At 40.4% G+C, this 21,139-nt stretch overlaps 2 protein-coding genes across 5 annotated transcripts in view; both read right to left on the bottom strand.

Annotated features, from left to right (window-relative positions):
* LOC102231310 (nectin-2-like) overlaps positions 1-21,139 on the bottom strand; it is a 121,034-nt gene that overhangs the window by 65,752 nt on the left and 34,143 nt on the right. For both annotated transcript variants that reach the window (XM_023331531.1, XM_005798736.2), the window contains exons 2-6: positions 13,280-13,389; positions 6,259-6,508; positions 1,906-2,199; positions 1,601-1,718; positions 279-427 (exon numbers count right to left, since the gene is read on the bottom strand). In XM_023331531.1, coding sequence (XP_023187299.1) covers positions 279-427; positions 1,601-1,718; positions 1,906-2,199; positions 6,259-6,508; positions 13,280-13,389 — 921 coding nt within the window. The remainder of the gene's footprint in view (positions 1-278; positions 428-1,600; positions 1,719-1,905; positions 2,200-6,258; positions 6,509-13,279; positions 13,390-21,139) is intronic.
* Positions 9,556-12,844, bottom strand: LOC111608198. Of its 3 annotated transcripts, XM_023331534.1 has the most exons (7): positions 12,444-12,844; positions 11,887-12,036; positions 11,695-11,781; positions 11,446-11,571; positions 11,106-11,276; positions 10,918-11,022; positions 9,556-10,816 (listed from the first exon to the last, which is right to left on the bottom strand). In XM_023331534.1, the coding sequence occupies exons 2-7, from the start codon at positions 12,034-12,036 to the stop codon at positions 10,508-10,510; spliced, it is 948 nt and encodes a 315-aa protein (XP_023187302.1). In that variant the 5' UTR covers positions 12,444-12,844; the 3' UTR covers positions 9,556-10,507. The 3 variants fall into 3 exon arrangements, 2 of the variants coding, with proteins under 2 accessions (XP_023187302.1, XP_023187301.1); XM_023331533.1 differs by having other exon boundaries at positions 11,887-12,844; XR_002752594.1 differs by having other exon boundaries at positions 9,557-10,816; positions 11,106-11,280; positions 11,887-12,844.

Genomic DNA, 21,139 nt, shown 5'->3' with positions numbered 1-21,139 from the left:
TAAATATGTACAATTCATCAGCATGTATGGACATTTGCAACTCGTGCAAATTACACCAAGCACTGCTTTTAATCTATTTAGAGCAGCAGATGAGTGGATTTGTGATGCCAATTCATTACGTAGCAGGGAAGTGCATGAAAAGGACACTTCAATTAATCATTTCCAGTGACGAATGCACACATGTGGCGCTCACATTTGAAATCAAACTAAAAAGATTTATGCACCGATTGTGCGAATTAAACTAAAGTGCAGCTTGCTTAAGTCAGGATGCAGCTCACCTCTGACGTTGATGGTGACCTGTTCCCTGGTGGCCCCGATGCTGTTCTTGACCTCGCACACGAAGGTGGTGTTGACAGAACTGTCCACTTTCAACACCTTGAGCTCATTTTCTTTGATCTGCACGGTATCTGGCATCTCTCCTGTCATTCTGTGGGGAAACGAGCAAATCAATGTAGGAAAGAAAAGGAAAAAGCAGTGAGGAGAGGCAGAAAAGAAAATTTATATATGAGCAGAATGTGCTGCATTGTCCAGTCTCAATAAATTCCACTAATCTTGATTGGCAGAGCATAACCAGTCAGTGTCCAGCTTTCCTAAAAATTAAATCCACTATTAAATATGGGGAAGAAGAAGTCACATTCAGAATTATAATGACTATAGTTTTCCCCAGCTCCAACAATTGTTGAACTGGAGATGAACCAACCAGAATTTTGTAAATCTTTCACCAACCAGTGTCAACTTGGCTCAGTTTCTTTAAATAACTACAATGTATGAAACAGAAAGGAAAAGAAAACCAATCTTAAATGCTGTTGTTCTTTAGAAATACCATTAGAAGGAGTGGCGTAAAAACACGCGTGTAATGACTTTCTGTAATTCATTCAGCCTTCCTGTTATCTGCTTTAAGTTTCACTCTCTCTCTCACTCCTTTGCAGCATGAAAGAACCAAAAACCCTAGTCTCAATTTGTTTATATTTAAACAGCCACTTATATCTCTGTGCTTCTCTAGCTTGATTTTTATATGCCTTACAGATACCAAAATAGCAAACATAAAGCCTTCTTTACCCAGTATCTCTATCTGACCAGATTTTGTGTGGTTATCACAAGCTGGCAAGCCTTATAAAAGGTTTCACTGATCAGAAAAAGTCCAGATTTTAAAGCTCATAAGGCTGAAAATAGTTTGCTTCAGAACAGCAGTTGAATTGATGATCCATTTCTATGTGAAAGAATTCAGCGTCTAACTTTTATAAAGTAAGACGGTTATTAAAAATAAGAAAAATGTTAATATTCAAGCTTAAAATGTCCAGATTTATTTCCTCTATATTATTTTAGTAGTTCCTACAGCTTTACATAAGATGGCCAATAATTAAGGAAAACAAGACGTTGTGCACAGTCTTCGTGCTGCGTTTGTGGAAGAATTCAATCTTGCCACAAATCCTATTATAACTCAGTCATTTCACTGTTTCTCAGAGTCAATAATAAAAACTTACAGTTACAGTTCTGAAACGCTTGCAGACTGAAGAGTAAACTACAAGTGGAGGAAAGGAAGCCTTTAAACGGCAGAAAGACGGAACGATAAAAGCCTCCATAATGACCCAATACTCACGTTTTCCACTCCACAGAGAGAGGAATGGGGTTTGCGTTAGCCTTGCAGAGGAGCCCCACGTTCGTACGGCCCACGTACCAATTGTTGTCATATCCCTCAATTTCAACCACAGGGGGGTCTGACGCAGGACGAGTGAATGACAGGAGGGAAATTGGAGAAGGAAGGGAAATAAGTTTAATTATTCACTGTGAGGTTTGAAATGTTCAAAGCCCATCACATTAGTGTGAGCGCCAGGGGAAATCATGAGAGCAGGGTCCCTCGGTGTGTGTGTGTGTGTGTGTGTGTGTGGGGGGGGGCGGTCTTACACTGAATGGCTAGCTTCAGTGGGAGGCTCTCGTCTTTGAGCTGGGTCCTGTGTGTCACCAGACAGGTGAGGTCCTTCGCGTTGTCCATGGCCGTCGGCGCCAGGCGATACTCGCTCGTCACCGTCACCGTGTTGTCGGTGCCCGTCTGAGATGTTTCTGTCCAGTTGCCTTTGGCTGTGGTCAACCATTGGATCTTTGCTGCCGGGCGGCCATCTTTGGACTCGCAGCGGGCCACCACGACCGGCTGAGTACCGGCGTTCACCGTTACGGCGGTGGCGGAGTTCAAGGGCTTGGCTGGTGGAAGAAAAGATGCACAGGGAGAAGGAAAAAAGAAAGAGGATTAATGAATGTACTGAGAGATAAACAGAAAATAAGACAGCTGAGGGAAATGATAATGTGAGCAATTATCTTTTACTGATAAACAATTTAAGTCAGTCTGGCTGACAAAAGCAAACATCCTCTGCCCTCCCAACCCCAATCAAACCCTCTCTGTCCAGTTAATCTTTTTTTCTCTCTCCTGAGATTTCATTGACAAACAATTACAGGCAAGCCTGCTAAACTCGCCGATCCTGCCTCATCTACTTCCTCTCTACACCCCATCACCCAACGCTGATAAGCCACGTCCCCGTCTGGCCCGCTGCATTTCCATACACCGTTTCTAAATGACGACATGATGTCAGTCATTTCTCCCTCTGCGCCGCCTCCCTTCTCATTTGCCCTCTCTGATAGCCTTGCGGGATCAGAGGAGAGCAGGAAGACAGGAACTGACAGCAGGCATGACAAGCAGCCAGATCAATACGCCGCCTGAGGGAAAGCACAGACGATCGGCGAGTTGGTGAGGTGAGGGGCCGCGGAGCCGCTGGGTGCTGATCCTCGCCTGCCTTACATTAAGAAGAATAAAACTATTCGTCTGATGCCTCTTATATCAGCAATAAGGCTCTGATGTTAAATCCTTTTAAAATCTGTGTTTGAATTAAAGAGCAGCACAAGATGCCTTGCATTTGTCCCCTAGGTAAGTATGTTCTAACTATAACCAGATGGGTGACCACATTGCACAAAAAAAATTATATAAAAAAAATAAATGCTTCACTTTCCTTTGGCTCAGATTCAGCGAGTCTGGAAAACTGAAATGACTGAACACTTTTGGCAAGAAAAGTAAAATAAACTGAGGACAGCTGGCCAACTTGTTTTAGATTTTACCCTCACTAATCAATGTGTTGATGGTGTGTGAAAGTTGTAAAAACTCAAACCAAGAACCTGTGAAGTAGCACAGATCATCTTTGACTGGGTTACTCTGCACAGAACAATATCTTCATTCATTGACTATTAAATAAAAATAAAATAAATGAGATTCAGGCAACAGATTTATCAGCTCAAATTTAAGTAGGATGAAGTTACGCATTTCTTCCTTGAGCTTTTAAATAAATAACTAATTAAAAATAAAATAATAAAATAAATAATTTCCCTGCTGGGATGAATAAAGCAATTCTTCTTCTTCTTTAACTTTACAAATAAACGTTATAGGGATAGTATGCATTTACATAATTTTAAATTACATCTTTAACATAAAAAACACAAAATTTGTTCCATTACTGCATTACAATGGGAGCTGTATGGATTTTTACCAACTGAGACTTTCAGCACAAGAATGAGCCAATATCTGTATCAAGGAAAACCAAAGTTTAAAAAAAAATCTTATAAATATTCATCACACTGCTCCTAAAATTCAAGTGTTTTTATAAAATACCAAAGAAAATGCTGGAATGACTCTGGTCCATACTGCAAGGGATATTAAAACAGTCATTCTCCATTTAATTTTAAGCTCTATTTAACTTGTAATGTTAGATGTATTAAGCAATATAATCCTCCATGGGCCCAAATGGTTCTTTTCATCTACTTTTATCAACATTTTTGCCCACATTAATCCTAATGGTCTAAAAATTAAGGGTTTGAATCAAAGTTATAATCTCTTTTCATATTGCAACTCTTAAACTCTAAAAGTTGAAGACTTGCACAAACTCATCCCAAATACTAAAAATTTTTTGGATAAGCTTTAATTTAGCCATTGATATACTCAATTGGTAGATCTATGGATTTTTTAAGGGGATTACCAAAAAAACAACAACATTAAAATCAGAAACCTCTGGATGTTTTACACTGGGTAAAAATTCATCAACGATATTAAAAGTGGGATTTACTGTAGAGTTCAATTTGGATTAAAAAAAACAACAACAACTGTTATTTCATTTATTTACTGCAAACATGTGAATAACTTTTGCCAATTAACCCAATTTGTTGTTGCTGCACATTTTCAGACGCAGCTGCGATCTAACAGCCCCTACAAAAAGGCATCAGCCGCAGTGTGAGGTGTTGATCATCACCTTGTACAGCATAGTCGGATTAAAGCTGACACCATGAAAGCACAGAAACAGTGTTGCGGTTTCAAGCTTTTGGTTTTACTTTGAAACGTGTCAGCCTTATTTCACCGTAGCGTTTCAAAGGGAAAACAGCACCAGACAGAAAAAACAGCAGAGGTAAACATCAGACAATTTCCCAACTCTGTGTTGACATAGTTGGCTGATAAACTGGGAGCAGGCCCTGTTAATATGCTGCAGATACCAGCTCATATTCATTTAGACAAAACCGTCAATAACACTTGAGAACAGAGATTTCCATTTAACTACCCTAGACTAAGAACTAGACGTTAAGTTCCTTCTGTTAACATACATTTACATCTTAAATTAAAATATCTTCTCATTTTGTTTTAATATGTGATTCAAACTTACAGCGAGACACACAGGTGCGAAAATGTGTTTCTTCCATTCCTGATTTTTGTTTGCAGGTTTGTCACACGTCAGCGTTTCAGAGCATCAGTCAAAATCAACGCAAATAAAAACAAAATTGAGTTTTTAAATGATGGAACAGTTCATTATTGAAGGAACAAAAAAGCTACATGGCCAACCACTGTTACAACTTACAAGTCTGACAAACATGCAAAAAAATAGGAACTCAGGAAGGAGGGAAACACCAACTGTGAAAAGCATTATATATTAGACTGATCATTACCTATGAAAAATTTAGCTATTTAGTATAATCCTCAAAAAATAATTGAAATTCGTCATCTGTCAACTAGATCGAATAACATTAGATCAGAATTTTGTGGTTTTTAACGTCTCTGCTGAGTTGCACAAAAAGAAATCTCCATACACCTACATCCAAGCTTTGCACGAATCACAACCTGCATCAACGAAAAGCGGCATGACGGTGATCAGAAAGAGGTTCTGTTGAGGTCCAATGGAGGCCCGGATTCCTCATCTGCCTCGTTGGGTCTGGAGTCTCGTCTTCCTCTTGACAATTCTCCATAGATCCTCTGTTGGGTTCAGGTCATGTAATCAAGCCTAGTCTCTGATGGTCATTAATGAAGGTATTGGTAGTTTTGAAAGTCCTGCTGAAAAGCTGCCAGAAGTAATCATGAGGCTGGTTAAAATGCAGCAGCTCTGACTCTGGACAGTGAACATCAGCAGATGATATTATCGTTCCTTTCTTCATCAGCGGAGGAGAATGATTATGAGTCTCTTCCCCTCCGAGACCTTGATTTAGAACTGAAATGCAAAATTTTACTTTTATTCAAACTAAACAGCAATTCAGTTGTTTTTCCTCTTAGCCCAGGTACGGCCCTCTAGATGTCCTCTCTGGTTGAAGAACGGCCTTACAGAAGGACTAACAATCGTTGGGTTTGTTGACTTGAAACTCTGAATCAGCTGCAGTCCAAATCTTACTTTCAGAATTGAACAGGCTTTGCTTCACTGTCCTCTCACAGCTTCAGTTATCCTTTGGAGTTGTGCAGCTGTTTCTAACACATTTTTTCCTTTCAATCAATTTTTCTATTGACAAGTTCAGAGTTGCCAATCTGAACAGTGAGCTTCTTTAGCAATGACCTCGTGTGACTTCCACTCCACAGTCTCTGTACAAACCTTAACTTTCCTGTATTGTCTAATGTAATATTCTAAATTTCAGAAAGAAATTCATTGAAATAAACTTTAGAAATGCATTTCTGTGGGTAATAGAGCTACACAATATGAGTTTTACTTTTTAAAATTTAACTAATTAAGTAACTGAACATTGATGATGTTCAGTTTTATTGAGACGCCCCTAAAGAAATTCATAAATTGCTCATTTGTTAGCCACATTGGTCAACAAAGTGTCACCTACAGACTCAGACACAAGTGGTTCTCAGATCTATTATATGATTAAGATGAATTTCTTGCTCATCAGAACCTTTACAAAAACATTCACATTGAGAGTAATTGAATCAAAAATTATTAAAATCAGCAGATTATGACTGTGACCTACCCAACATGACCAGCTGAGTGATGCCCTGCTCGTTGCCGTCAGGATACGTTGCGTATTCGCAGACGTACCGACCCTCGTCTGTCATCCTGACGTTACTGATCTCGATGGAAGGGCTGGACAGCTCTGGTGGACTGGGTTTGAAGGTGACTCTGCCCTTCATCTGGGATTCAGGGTAGTTGGGGCCAAAGTTAGGGTGGAACACAGCTATGTTCATCCTCTCTCCATCCTTTGGCTCGTATATCCAAGTGACCTGCAACGGAGCACGTTTGAGGTCAGCATAAAGCAGCAGAGAAGAACTGCAAACCTCATTCATCACAGCATCGATAAGAAACACTGGAGAGTCTTTGAAGGCGTCCAGATTTAAATGTAAACTACACGGAGCAACACGTGCAGAATTACAATCAGGTGAGTGCAGCAGGTATGAATATGGATGGGAATATTTCCAGGAGCAAAACTCTCAGTTGTTCTCTGGGAAGCTGCTAAAGTTGTGCACTTCCACTTCATTTAAATGCAGCCAAAAAGTGGCTTCCATTACCATATTCAATCCCCTGAAGCAAAATGAAGCTTAGTGTTGTTTATTTAGAGTAATAAAACATTAAGCTCAAATGTGATAAAAACCTATTGGCTGCCTTAGAATGATTTCTGCAAGCAATCATTTGTTAGATTAAGGTTTAATTTGGCTAATTAAAAACAAAAACGGAACATGAAGCTGAACTGAAGATCCTGTGAGTTCAGTGAATTATTCTTCTCCACCTGCACAAAACTTCTAGGTTTTGTCAAAATGTAACTGAATCATTTATTATAGCAGTCAATCTGCTACATAGTTTCTGCAAGTTTCAGTAGATTAAGTTCAAGACCAACCAGTCAGAAACAGGAGGCGGGTCTTGGTGCTGTCAATGATGTTTATGTAGGCAATGCCCACACCCTCCCCCTTGCTCTCTGCTGCGCTACAACTCCTCCTTCACAGCGGAGTCTGTTTTCCTTAAAAACTGTTTCCCTGGAATGTTGGGTTGTTTCTTCTTCATTAGCATTAGCAGCTTAACTGATGTTCCTCCACATTAGCATTAGCAGCTCAGCTAATGTTTCTTTTAAATTAGCATTAGCAGCTTAGCTGATGTTTCTTTGCCATTAGCAGCTTAGCTGATCTTTCTTCACATTAGCAGCTTAGCTAATGTTTCTTCACATTAGCAGCTTAGCTGATGTTTCTTCACATTAGCAGCTTAGCTAATGTTTCTTCACATTAGCAGCTTAGCTGATGTTTCTTCACATTAGCAGCTTAGCTAATGTTTCTTCACATTAGCAGCTTAGCTGATGTTTCTTCACATTAGCAGCTTAGCTAATGTTTCTTCACATTAGCAGCTTAGCTGATGTTTCTTCACATTAGCAGCTTAGCTAATGTTTCTTCACATTAGCAGCTTAGCTGATGTTTCTTCACATTAGCTAAGCTGCAGAAAACCACCAATCTTGAGCTTGTACATGCTGTGCAGGGTAGGATGTGCGTAGCACATACACAAAAGTGATTGACAGCACCAAGACCCTCCTTCTGGCTCTGATTGGTTGTTTGACTTGGTGGTGTATTTATGCATATGGCAGATTTTTTCAAAGATCATCTGTGTAGTACAGTCAGTGACAGTTTTAACAAATAAGTAAAAACCTTTCTATTAAATGTTGCCTACTGCAGCATTCATCACATTTATTTATTTAAATCCTACGACTTAAAAACAAACTCAATTTAAACACAAGGCACTTCTTAAGTAAAATTTACCAAAATTTGATTTAAAGGCCTCACCACTAAGAGCTACTTAATATTTTGTGCATTTCTGACCAAACAATAAGATTTTGACAGCAGCTAAAGAGTCAGTGAATAGGTTTTGAAGAACAATGAACAAATATGATAGGAAAAGGGAAGAAGCCAAAAACCGAACAGGAGGAAGATCTCAGCTGTTTCTACAGCAGTATAATGAGTTTCTGCTAAAAACTAAGCAATGAGGTGAACCACAGCCAAGATACTCCATGAATTATTTTTTGGAGACACACCATGAGCAATTATGCTTTGAGCAAGTATGTTTCCATACTGTTCTCTGGACATGATTGGTTGAACGAGTTCAAGAACCACAAAACAGTGAAGACGCGCCCACACCTGGTGACCCAGACTGGGAATTTGTGTCGATTGTTGCCATTTTGGTTGCTATGCAGAACAAAATGAGCGTTTGGCAGCTGTTTGAGAGAAATCCATTTTCTTTGGTGTCGGTATGTTTGAACACTTCATTATTAGATTTTCATTTATCAATTTCACCGCCGCTTACTAATTTAAACAACACAGCTACCCAGAGCAGCAGTGGCATTTACAGCTGAGAGTGATTATTGTCCTTCATTGTTTATCATAATAGGACTGATTGAAGTGGTTGTAAACAAAAGTACCGGATATCAACCACTGGCCATTTTTTCTGCTTTTGCAGCACAGAGTAATTCACTCCTTTGTCCCTTACTACTTTGTGTGTTGTGAGGTTAACATAACAGATAATGCAAGTGTGTTAATGGCATGTTTGCGTGCTCAACGTGGGTCAGACTGGTGCTGCATCAGTAGATTAGATCAATTTATATGACCGAATTCTTTAACGTTGCCAAAAAACTTGGGTGCATGATATTTTGTCTCATCTCCAACTAAAAACTAGTAAGGAAGCTTAACATGTGCAACATCACTTTTATCATCCCGGAACATCGTTTTCCATATCTGGTAATGGTGAGCGCGTTCTGTTCCTGCTTTTTTTAAATATACTTATCTCTTTCTAAACTCAACATTGTGGATTTGTGATCATTTTATCTACTCCTCTTCATTTATATTCGTTTTGTATGTAATGTATATCCCTAGACTGCAGCATCAGAGGAAAACTCACTCAGCATCAAGGGGTTTAATCTACAAAAACTCACGTCAAATGATTGCTGCCGGTGCCTCTCTCAAAAATAAGATACACACACAAATGGTAAATGGATTCAATTTCTATAGCACTTTTCCAGTCATTTTGACACCTCAAAGAGCTATTAAATGTATAAAACACATTTATACACCCATATGTAGCTCGGTGGGCAACTTGGGGTTGAATGCCTACATTGACATTTGACAGGAGGAAGCTGGAATCAAACCTACAACCTTCCGATTACAAGACAACTACTCTACCCACTGCGCCAAAGTTGGGGAACAATAGTCTGCTTGGGGGGGGGGAAGAAAGGAAGGAAGGGGGAAGAAAGGGAGGGGAGAAGAAAGGGGAAGAGTGAGGCCGATCCCAGAGTCGCGAGTTCGATCCCACCAGTCGCCATACTATGTTTTAGTGAAAAGATTTCCCACAATTAATGTTTAAGTGTTATGAAGTAACGGCTGTTTTTTTGTATCTTGAAAACATTTTAAATGCTTTTTTGTACAGATAGTGTAGTACTGTAAACTAAAACCCAACACTTGTCATAAAAGGCTTTCTTTTTAAAACTTTGAATTGCTTAATTAATTTTGCTTTTTTATTCTGATATATTCAAATTAATGTGTTAAATTATACTGTATACTATATACTTGATGTATATTTTAATGTCCTTAATCATACCCAGTGCTTATTTTCATTTTTCCCACAAAACAGTGACTGAAACTAAAATTGCAAGTGTCTTTCCTAAAGTACTTTGAGTGAAGTGAATGATATCTTTTTTCTAGTGTATGCTTAAATTACCAATAATTCAGAATTTGAAGCAGCTAATATTTACTCACAAAAGACCATAGACCTTATCGGTTTAAAAGAACCAAATATTTATTCAACAATTAAGACAGTGAATTAAACATTTTTAGTTAGTCCCAAAACATTGTAGCATTTGGATGCAACACATTTCCATTGAAGTCTCCCATTTCTTTTTCTTAACCAAGAAATTTGTGGTTTGCTGAAGGACTTAAATCCTTTTACTGTATGGTTTGTTGAATTACTTTGTGTACACAATGACAATAAGAATAAATATCTGTATCATTAACCCAAAACAAAATAAACACACTATGAACTAAATAAAACTTATATACAGTGAAGTTATTTAAAATAAAGAAAATGTTTATTTTTTCTTTTTAATTTGTTCCAGCCACTGCTCTTTAGTGAGACTTTCATTAGAGGGACAGTAAATTTGCCCTCTATATTGGCTGTGTCCTGTTTCAGCTATTCTAAACTGCCCGCATTTTTTGCATGTGTTGTGCAAAACTTTGCGAGTCAATTTTCGAGGTTCTCTACCAGGTTGAGCAGGGGCTGCACCTGGAGACTGTGCCTGCTCCTCTTTTCTTTGGACTACGATGGATATTGCACAGTCGGACAAAGATGGTCTCCACCAAGCGGCAGCAGTCTGGCCATTGGGCAGATGGGGCTGGAGTGGTTAGAGCATGCCTCTTTACACTCTCAACCCCAGGAGTAAATTCTTGCCTCTTCTTGGGGGACCGAAACCTCCCAGTGTTCAATCTTTCTTGATGTCTTGCAGCAAATACCGTTCTCTGTTTATCAAACTCCAGCAGGTTCTGCCACAGAGCAACAATGCAGCTCACCTAAACAGGAAAATAAAACAATTTTACATTAGGACAACAATATGCAAGTGAGGTGAAAGGCGTGTGCATGTCTGCAGCAAGCAACAATGCATGTTACTGACCTCCTGGTTGGTCAGCACCAGTGAGGTTTTGCTCCTTAGCTCCACCAGATACTCAGCCAAGCTGTCAACTTTGTCCAGGCCTGGTACACCGGCCTCATCTAAACCCTGAGAAAACATAAATAATGTTGAAGTTATTTGAAGTTTTATTAAATTTTTCTTCAATTCTACAGCTTACTATGAATGCCCACCTCTGACATAGGCTCAGCAATGCCAGGCTGGGTGGAGGCAGCAGACAGGGTGGAGGGAGCTGGCTGGGTGGAGGGAGCTGGCTGGGTGGAGGGAGCTGGCTGGGTGGAGGGAGCAGACAGAGTGGAGGCAGCAGACAGGGTGGAGGCAGCAGGCTGGGTGGAGGCAGCTGACTGCCTAACGAGAAATAACGAGAAATGTACAATCATGTGAAGTATATACTTTATAAATCACTACATCAAAATAAGCACAAGAAAATGTTTTGTTCAAAAACTATTATAGTTTGTTGCCAAGACAGAATCAATAATATAAAGTATTGAGCAAACAAACAAGAACATTTACCCTTGACAAAGATGGAGGGGACCTCAGGAAACAGCGGGTGGCTGTTGCTGTATCTCCAGAATTAGATTGTGAACCCACAGACTGTGGGGTCAAAGAAGGAGGTGCAGAAGGAGGCTGCAGTGCAGGCTACCAAAACAAAGATATTTTAAGTATAAAAGTCACCATTCACCAGAATTGCAAGAGACAAGACATAGCTTCAAATTTGACTAAGAAGTGATTGTTATTAGATATTATTTTAAACCAGCTTACTTTAACAGTGTGAAAGCCACAGTCACAAGTGACAGACGCTCCAAAAAGGGTGGTCTGTCCCCGAACTTGCATGGGGCATTTTTCTATCTGAAACAGTGTAACATAATCTTATTAATGACAGCTACTCAAGTCTGTCCTTTTTTATAAACATATCTACACACACAAGTGAATGAAACAGTGACTTCACTTTACCTTCTGATAGATATCATGCCATTTCTTCTGCCTTGGGGCTGGTCTATTCCCTGCATTGGAAGGCCAAACCCCAGTGCTGGCAAATGCCTTAAGCCTTGCCATCCACTCCCCATCCCCCATACCTTTGTGGCTCTTTGGCTTGGTGCTCATCTGAAGATAACATTGGGAATTAGCAGAATCAAATTCCATAAACTAATGATGCACTTTGTGCACAACTAACAATGGGTATGACATAAAAGCATTTAAAAGTAAAATCAAAGCCATAGTTTTCTGTGCTAATTATGATGAGGTAAAAAAAAAAAACTATAACCCTCGATCGATCGATCGAGGTTGGTCTATATATAGGTTGATATCTATGTATGCATTTACATTTTAACTTAAAATGTTACTACTATATTATAAAATAAAATGTGTCCTTACTCTTGCACTCAGAACATGACATCATTATGTCGCCCTTTTATTTAACCCACAATATATTATTTTAGCTGATGTACAATTATAAATACGAAATCTGTTTGAACGACAACAGACAATAAACAATATTAATGGGTACTCACAGCAAGATCGTTTAGGTCGAGAGATCAATGATGTGATGACGAATCCTTCTTCAACGAAGCTAGGCTACTGACATCTGACTTTCAGAATCTTCCAACGGTTTTTATTTTTAAAAATAAAATTCGAAATTTGTTTTGTTTGTGGTGGTGGGGGGCGTGAGGGCGTCTGAGAGAGGGAGGGCTCACGGTGATTGGCCGATTTCCATTGTGAGCGCGGACATTGATAGGTTCGCATGTCGCCACGGTGATTGGCCGATTTCCATTGTGAGCGCGGACATTGATAGGTTCGCATGTCGCCACGGTGATTGGCCGATTTCCATTGTGAGCGCGGACATTGATAGGTTCGCATGTCGCCACGGTGATTGGCCGATTTCCATTGTGAGCGCGGACATTGATAGGCTCGGTCCATTATGAGGCGGTACGACATTGGCTAAACCGTTCAATGTGAGAATGGAGAGGGGCAAGCGCCATTGGAGGAGAAACACCGACTAACGTGAGCGAAGTAGAGCCACAGCTGCCATGTATAAATGTAATATGATACTTAATGAAATTCAAAACCTCAACATATTTAAGACTTCTTAAAACCCCTAAATGGAAAATAAATAAATTGGAGCCTTATGAGATTTTAAGACCCTGCAGAAACCCTGTTTTATTTCCAAGCAATTTCACCAAATTACTGAGCCACAAGGCAGCAGCAATATGCTGTAATGTTTGGGTGAAGAAAGCCAAAAGTGTACAGCAGATATGAGCACATCAGTGAACACAAATAATCAAATACAGATTGAGGGAAAAAAGAAAAAAAAAAAAAGATAATTTCATTTTGGAAATGAGAATCTGACCATTGTTAGCTGAATCCCTGTCGGGTCCGGGAAGGCGCAGCGTAGGTTGACCGTCTGGCCGGGATATGAAGCTAGTTCTGGTTCCACCTTCACCCGCTGACCCGATGTCCCTGCATGAAACAGAAGAGAGAGAAAAACATTAGCCACAGTCATTTCCTACGCCAGGGAAAGAAACGTAGAAAGGGAGCGCAGGAATCATGTCGGTAATAAGCCTGATGATAAATGGGGACTGTGTGGATCTGTCTGGTACAACAGAGGACAATATTAGTGAACCCAGGCAAGTAGGCCAAGAGGCTGGTATGTCTACATGACTGCTCATGTGGATGAAGCAGCTGAGAGAAAAAAAAAAAAAGTGGGGGGCAAATGTGCAGCGGGAAAAAAAATACGAAAACCAGTCTTCTTTTGAACATAGGTCATAAATCATCAGGATGGGATATGCCTCTCTATAGCCTGCCATTTGCTGTGCCGACACATTCCTGTGTAACAGCAGAGTCAAAATAAATATGCTTTTCTCAGTGTGAGAAATATAGAGCACGAGAGTTTTAGTCCGACAGTCTGCTCCTCTTTCTGTGTGTGCGCCTGTTTGTGTGTGCAGGTCTCTGTGAAAATGTAATTACTTGTGTGAATAAGCCCACATTAGTTTATGTCAGCAAGATGGCACCAGTTTTAAGAAAGAATGGATTACCTGCAGTTACACAACTTCAAAATGTCTGCAGCCGGTGCTGTGGAGCGATTGCGTGTTTGCCAACAAGCTACAGATATGCAGCGCAATTAGCTGCAAGACCAGCTCCACCAGTTTGGACCGTGTCAGAGCTGCTGCACTGAAACTAATGTGAAACGCACAGCTGAGTCGAAGCTGAACACGCATGAAACGTAGAGTCGGCTAGATAAGGGCAGCACTGTCTCTCATTTGACAAGCAATGAACAGCATATCTCCCAATCTCAGGGGAGATATGAAATATCAATACTGAGGAGGAGATGAGGGCAGAAGGAATGAAAGACTGAGTGGGAAAGTGGAGGAAAACAAGACTTTCCTAGAATAACATCAGCTCTCACAGCACCAGCCCAATTTGCAACCACAAAACAACCCCCTTGTAGCCACAGAGAAACCTCTGGACAGCGCTAACCAGCCGGTGGGAGCAGCGCTGATCCTTTTTGGGGTGAAACATGGAATTTTTTCCCCGTCTCCGGATACACAAATTCGTGCACGTCAACAACACCCTGCATATTTGTGAGGAACCCCCAAAATAGATTTTGCAATGCAATTTTTCTGATTTATCTACCTGAACTGGTCTAACAATACTCGGGTCAACTTGTGTGACTGGAGCAGCAAGAACACAACGAAGCAGAAAATGAGAAAAGTGGATTAAAATTAAACCTTTTATTACACTGTGGTTTGGGTGTATTGACAAAGTCTGCTAGATTTATCCAGAGTGGTTCTCTAATTGTCCTTTCATTCAGGGTACGGTTTGCTAATTATAGGTTTCATAGAGCGGTTTGGACTTTCCAGCCCACTCAGTATGCTAATGCTAGCGAGATTAAGCTAACAGTGTGTTAAAGATATTATCTAAAGCTAATAGAATGCTAAAGGTTAGCATGCTAACACTGTTGCATTTATTTAGCTTTACTGTAAGGAAATGGGTTTTTAGCCGTTAGCATGGAAACTGAATGGTGCTTCTCTTTTGGTTCTGGGGATGCAAAGCAGACCAGAACCAGGACAGTCTGGAAGGTTGATACACTGACAGCAGGTCTTTACGGTATGATGGTGCTACGTCGTTCAGCGATTTATAAACTAATCGTACTTTAAAGATGATTCTCTGAGCTACAGGAAGCCAGTGTAAGGTTTTAAGAACTGGGGTGATGTGCTCCATCTTCTTGGTTTTAGTGAGAATGCGAGCAACAGCGTTCTGGATCAGCTGAAGAAGTCTGATTCATTAGACAAACCTGTGAAGAAACTGTCACAGTAATCTATGTGACTAAAGATAAACATATGGATGAGTTTCTATTTGATGTTTATAGGTCTTTACTGCTGAGTTAATTTTGGTTAATTTTAGTACATTAGCTAAATCTTTATATCTTTCTGATGCATTACATGATTTCTGCAGGTTTACCATCTATAAATGTTTTTAGATGCTCTAATTTTTGTGTTTACATGAATATCTTTTTAAAGTGCTTCTGCTTTACATCAGGTTGTGTCTCTTTTGATGGTAATATTTCCCCAACTCCTAATTTTGCTACTTTTATGAACGCAAACGGAAGTGCGCATTTATTCCTACATCACGTGTCGATATTTAAAGCTTATGTTTACAAAACAGAGAAAACATTTTAACATTTAAGCTTTTACAAGGAATATAACTGCACAGTTAAGGAGCCTTTAAAATAATTTTTTAAAACTGGTGTAGGTGCTACCTCTACACCTGTGCAAAAGAAACAAACAGCAAATAATAAAAATATTAGAAAGTTCAGGCATGTTTTTCCTGTTGTGCAAATACCAGTGTGTGCAATCAAGATGCACAAACAAAGCAACGTGGGGTCAAGATGGAGGCAGGTTCGCATCAGTCATTCAGTTGCAATGAGAGGAGACACAACACAGATCAGCTCCCATCAGAGCGGAGAGGAGAGACAGGCTGGCCTCAGACTCCTGCAGCCTCCGGAGAAATGAATATTACACAGCTTCAACCTTCATAACAGAGCCCCTCCTCCCACACACTCTAAAAAATAAAAATAAAAACCCTGAAAACTTAAAGTGTCACTAAAGGGGGAGACACAGGAAGAGAAGTTCAAGCATGAATATGAATTTAAAACACTTAGGAAAATGTTGGAGCAAGAACAAGTTTCAGAAGGCTAATTGAGTGTACAAACATTTGGAAAGAAGTGGCCACACTACAACAGAAGGCAGGGACCGGCAAAAAACTAAGGAGAACTGGAGAACAAAAGACAGTTCAAGGGTAAAGCAGAGGAGGAGTAGAAAAATGGAGAGCAAGAGGAGAGACGAGAAGATGGGGAGGGGAAGAGAGCAAAGACCAGAAGCAGAGTGTCATTGCTGCTCTACTTTACAAAATCTCTGCTGGCTGCAGGTAAAATAAACGCCAACATGTAAAACCTGAAGGATCCCATCCAAAAACTGCACTCTTCAACCTTCTCAAGTAGTTGGATGTCAGTAACCTAAGTACTGTCACCTATCATTATGTCTTTAACACCCACATGATGTGCGTGCACACAGACTTTTTATGCTAATGGCGCAGTGACAGCCCTGCCATATTAACATAGTCCTCTCACTCTGATCTCCAGCCTGGTCACGCTGACATTTCCATATTTCCCACCGTTCATCTGCGAAGAGGAAAATGAATCTGAGAGGGGCGTGTGCTGGAAGGATGGCGGGATAAAATGATGAGACGTAGGGGAGACAGCCTGGGAATGCGCAAGTGACGGAGGACGGATGCAAGGAAAGTGAGGATGAGAGGGTGTGAACAGAACGTTGGCGCCAGGAATAGAGGATGTAAAGAGGGAGCGAAAAGAGAATGTGTTGAAGGAAGGAGGAGGCGTTGTGAGCGGTAAACAAGGTTAATAGGAGACAGTTGAGGGACAAAGACGTCTGGCAGAGAGGAAAAGAAAGAAGTGAAAAGGGCGACTAAAAATGGAGAGGTGATGGTTGATGAGGGTGGGAGAGAATCAGAGCGCGGAAATTGATTCAGGGTGGACTCCACAAGCGAACTGAGACATATTTCCACTGTGTGACCACAACCGTTTTCCTCGGCCCAATCACAATTTTACCCAGGCCACTTCTTGTGTGCACTTAGACTGAGGTACAAAACCAGGTTGTTATGGAGATTGAATCAGGGTCACCCCTTCTGAGCGACCACTCTGTTTGTGATTACAATCTGGCCTACAATCACAACCTGTATTTATTTTATAATAGTTATATTCTAGAACAATTTTAAAGGCTAAAGATGTTTTAAATATTCAGATCACTAAAGTATGTGCAACAGGTTCCAATGGGGAATTAACTGTGCAAACTTACTGATTGTTTAAATTTGTCTCAGAAAATGCATCTTCACAACTTTCTAACATAACATCTCAATAAAATAGTTTGCAAGTGTATTTCTGAATGCAGGGATTTATTTATTTTATTTTTTACTGAAATTCATTATGGATTACTGGATTTAAATCAGTTTGCAAACAAAGATGTAATTTACTTTGTTTTGTACAGTTAAAAGTTATTGTAAAGGTTAGCCTATCTAAAACAGTAGACTAGGAAATGATGAGAATATCCAACAAGCTAGCAATGTTAAAACTAAACTGTAAAGATCCCTTCAACTAGAGCCGTTCAATGGGGTAGATTTCTACCCTGGTGCTTTGACTTGGATCCTGAAAACGTTTCCCGATTTCTGTCACATCAACATCAACACTTTAAAACTTATAGATAGTCACTCCAAACCTTATGAAAGCTGGATAGACCTGACCATCACCTGATTTGGTCCTTGTTCTTGCTGTGGAACAGGTGAAACAATGGCTCCATAAAGCCACCGTGGCTTCTGGAAAAGGTCCCTCCAGTGGAAACGCAGCGCTTATGGAAAATCACAGTGCATATAAAGGAACAGAGTGAAACTGTGAAAAAGCTATAAGAGGAAAGAGTGAGAAAAAGGGGGGGTGAAAAATCCCCACAAATCCTAATTTGCTCTGCAGCCCATTTGTGGCTTTTAAAACCAAACATGCGCTTATCAGTGTGTGTCCGCCTGCCTCGCTGCCTGGGAGACCGTCTCAGACGCCTAATGGCATTCACGTCCTCTGCCTGATCGCCGCAATGCTGGAGAAAAGCAGCAACGTCAGGGGGACAGGGAGTGCAGGCCATCAACTAAAATATCTAACAGCCTTCAGAGCTCAGTGACTCTGCCATTTCATCAAGCTACCAGCTTTGCGCTGCCAGGTGGGCTACAATGAAGCATCCCCCTCCCGCTCTTCATGTTCTTGAAGATTGCTTCCTACCGGCCCATTGTGCGAGAGTGCGAGCGTGTCTAAGACGGAGCGCCGCAGAAAGAATGTGGGTGTGTTTTTCCTTTGGCCTCTCCGGCACACAGCTGTCTCAGTAAGCATTCTGCACTTTTCATTATTCTCAGGTCTGTGTGAATTTCTCCATTTCCATTACTTTCCTATTCTGCAGCGCTCACCCTCTGCTCTGCTGCAGAATGTTTTTGTACAAGCAGTATGGAGAGCAGCTTAAGCAGGATCATTTATTCTCAAGGAAAAGTTTCTGAATAATGACTTGTAGCTTCTTGCAAACTTGTGAATAAACAGGATATTACTTATTTACTACATAGTTAAAGAGTAAGCTGCAAACTGTGGACTCAATGCATCCTTGAACATGGAAGAAAAAGAAGCACTGAGAAGTGGCAAAAGCTGAGCCATTGGATCATTTTGCTTATCCATTGTTCAAGAGTCTGGGTTATATTTCAACTAAACAGCCTCAGTTTCTGCAGCCGCCTTGAATACATGTGGTTTCTGAACAGGAGCTCTGCCAAAACGCAGCTTTGAGAAGCTCCCAATGAGCAATTTTGTGCTTTTTAAGAAACTGGCACTAAGGCTCTGATTATGATCCAAGATTATTACAGAGGTTGTCTTTTTGTGTTGAGAGGCTTAAATTGTTTTGAAATGGTCTGAAATTCAGCATGAATGCTTCAGGAGACATTCATCTTATATTTAAGATCTTAATTAGATTAGGATGGGGATCATTTCACATTCAGTCCTTCAGCACAAATTACTTTTAACAGTTGCAACTTTTAGCCAAGATGAATATCATTTGTTTGAGAACAAACTACAAAGATTCAGTCTTTTATTACTTCGCAGCAAGGTGGATGTTTCTCAGTAAGTTAGGAGCTCAGACAGTAACGCAGCTGCTCGCCCTCCAACAGGAACAAATTGGTTCTTTCTTCTCTGGCTTCTCACTCATTCCAGGATGGATTTTAAAACATTTTCAAAAGGTTTTATGCTGACTTACTCATCCTCCCACAGAGGAATGTCCTGCTAAACCTGGTGCTTTTAGGTAATCTTTGGGATATCCAAAGAACAAAGATTTTCCCTGTCTGCTCCTGGCTGTGCAAAGAATGGACCATTTATCTTTTACTTCCTTAGATTTGCAAAATCCGTTAAACATACAATGTTCTAGTACGACCTGGCCAATAAAGCCTTCCTCCCATTTCATTCATCAGACAGATTTCCCCTTTTCCACTTAACATAGCATACTTTTCCAGGCTAAACCTTGTAGAGATGTCACTCCTTTTTAGCTTCAAACAACAAAACAAAGGTTCAGCATGAATTATGGCAGCGGTTTCTGTGGTTTCAGGCTTTAAAATTTATTTTCCATCAGATGGTGCCACATTTGTAAAGAAATGAATTTGTGTGTTGAGCAGTGGAATCCAGTATGTGGGTTGCATCTATTGAAATCTTGCCAAACCCTCTGAGCCAATGACAAACAGCTCCTTTTGTTAAAGACTTATTGACCATTTCTTGAATTAAGATGACTGAAGTTTGACAAAACATGACGTTCTAGATGTATGAACACATAGTGGCATTTCACTCCTTAACCAGCATCTCCCACAAGCCAGCCAGTGTGGTTATATTTGCCACCGCGGCACAAACGCCACACCCAAACTGAACCCACAACGTAACCAGAGGCCATTTAATAAGAGCAGAGACATGGGATTCCCACTGGTTACCAATTCTTCTCAAAAGCACAGTGGAAAGCCCTTCTGCTAATATTTACACCAGAACAGTTATATAAGTTATAAATACTTGTTTTAACTTGATTAAAAAGCAAAACAATTCAGAGACAAAGTTTCTGACTCAAAGCTAAGAGTCAGATATGAAGAGTTTTAATGTTGCAGTTCTGTACATGAACATTTCTGCCCTTTTTTTCCCCTCCGTTCCTCCATTACTTGCCGACATACAGCATTGCAGTTTGTGAGACTGTAATTTGGGGAGCCGGCCATTCATCCAACAAAGCTACGAAAAGTCAAAACTGTCAAAAATACTGGCCACTAAAGCTGGTATAAGTGTGCTTTTTGACACTTTAGATAATGCCTCCCACCCAATGCGGCTGCCTGCGTGACTGACTTCTGTGTGATGTTTGCTTTGTTATTAACCAAAGCAAATACTGCAACGTAATGCGTGTGTCATGTTGAAACTGCTGCTGGTCTGCAGATATCAGCAGGAGCCTTGAAATGCATCAGCCTAAACGTAGCTGCTCCGTCTGTCTGCCCACCACTCCCCATCAGACATCACCACTTCCTGACTTTCACACACACACAAATCGACATTGAATTAACTCGCATTCCCAGCCCGTGCGCGCTCACACACACATTTAGATGCAGATAGTTTGATATGCAGAGAGCAGATTCTGGATGAAGCTTAGATTTGACAGTGGGAGGCAGCTTGACAAGCCAAGAATAAAACCAGGAAATGAAGACTTGAGATGTGTCTCGTATTCCCATTGACCTTTCCAAAGGGCCTTTTCTAATCAATAACACATGGGAAGGCTACTTTTAGAAGTCGCATTATGGACTTCTCCGATGACATCCTATATTAATGCATTCATGCAATATGCTTTTTCTCTACAGAGCAGCAGAGTCAAAAGCCCCTTTGTTTGATAAAAGAAGCACACTTCAAAGACTTCAAGGCTACCACAGGAGATGGACACTAATATCACCACAGACACCCTACTGGCGAAGAAAAGCAATAGAGAGAAATGAGTATAAATAAAAAGTTTATGGTTACAGAGCGGTTGCACACAAAAGACAGGTGGAATAAAATCTTTGTGATGCAACAGGAGCTGGGGAGGGGAAAAAAACAAGTAAAACAAAAAAA

This window comes from Xiphophorus maculatus, chromosome 3, assembly GCF_002775205.1.
Source record: "Xiphophorus maculatus strain JP 163 A chromosome 3, X_maculatus-5.0-male, whole genome shotgun sequence".
Lineage (NCBI taxonomy): Eukaryota > Metazoa > Chordata > Actinopteri > Cyprinodontiformes > Poeciliidae > Xiphophorus > Xiphophorus maculatus.
Note: the sequence above shows the minus strand (reverse complement) of the source record. Positions and strands in the feature narration are given on the sequence as shown.

What these genes read in the sequence shown, in the direction of transcription:
- LOC111608198 (XM_023331533.1), bottom strand. Translation starts at nt 12,075, where the DNA reads ATGGAATTTGATTCTGCTAATTCCCAATGTTATCTTCAGATGAGCACC. An exon ending in GGCATGATATCTATCAGAAG is followed by an intron (nt 11,782 to 11,886) that starts GTAAAGTGAAGT and finishes ACACTGTTTCAG; the next exon opens with ATAGAAAAATGCCCCATGCA. An exon ending in TGGTGCTGACCAACCAGGAG is followed by an intron (nt 10,817 to 10,917) that starts GTCAGTAACATG and finishes TTTCCTGTTTAG; the next exon opens with GTGAGCTGCATTGTTGCTCT.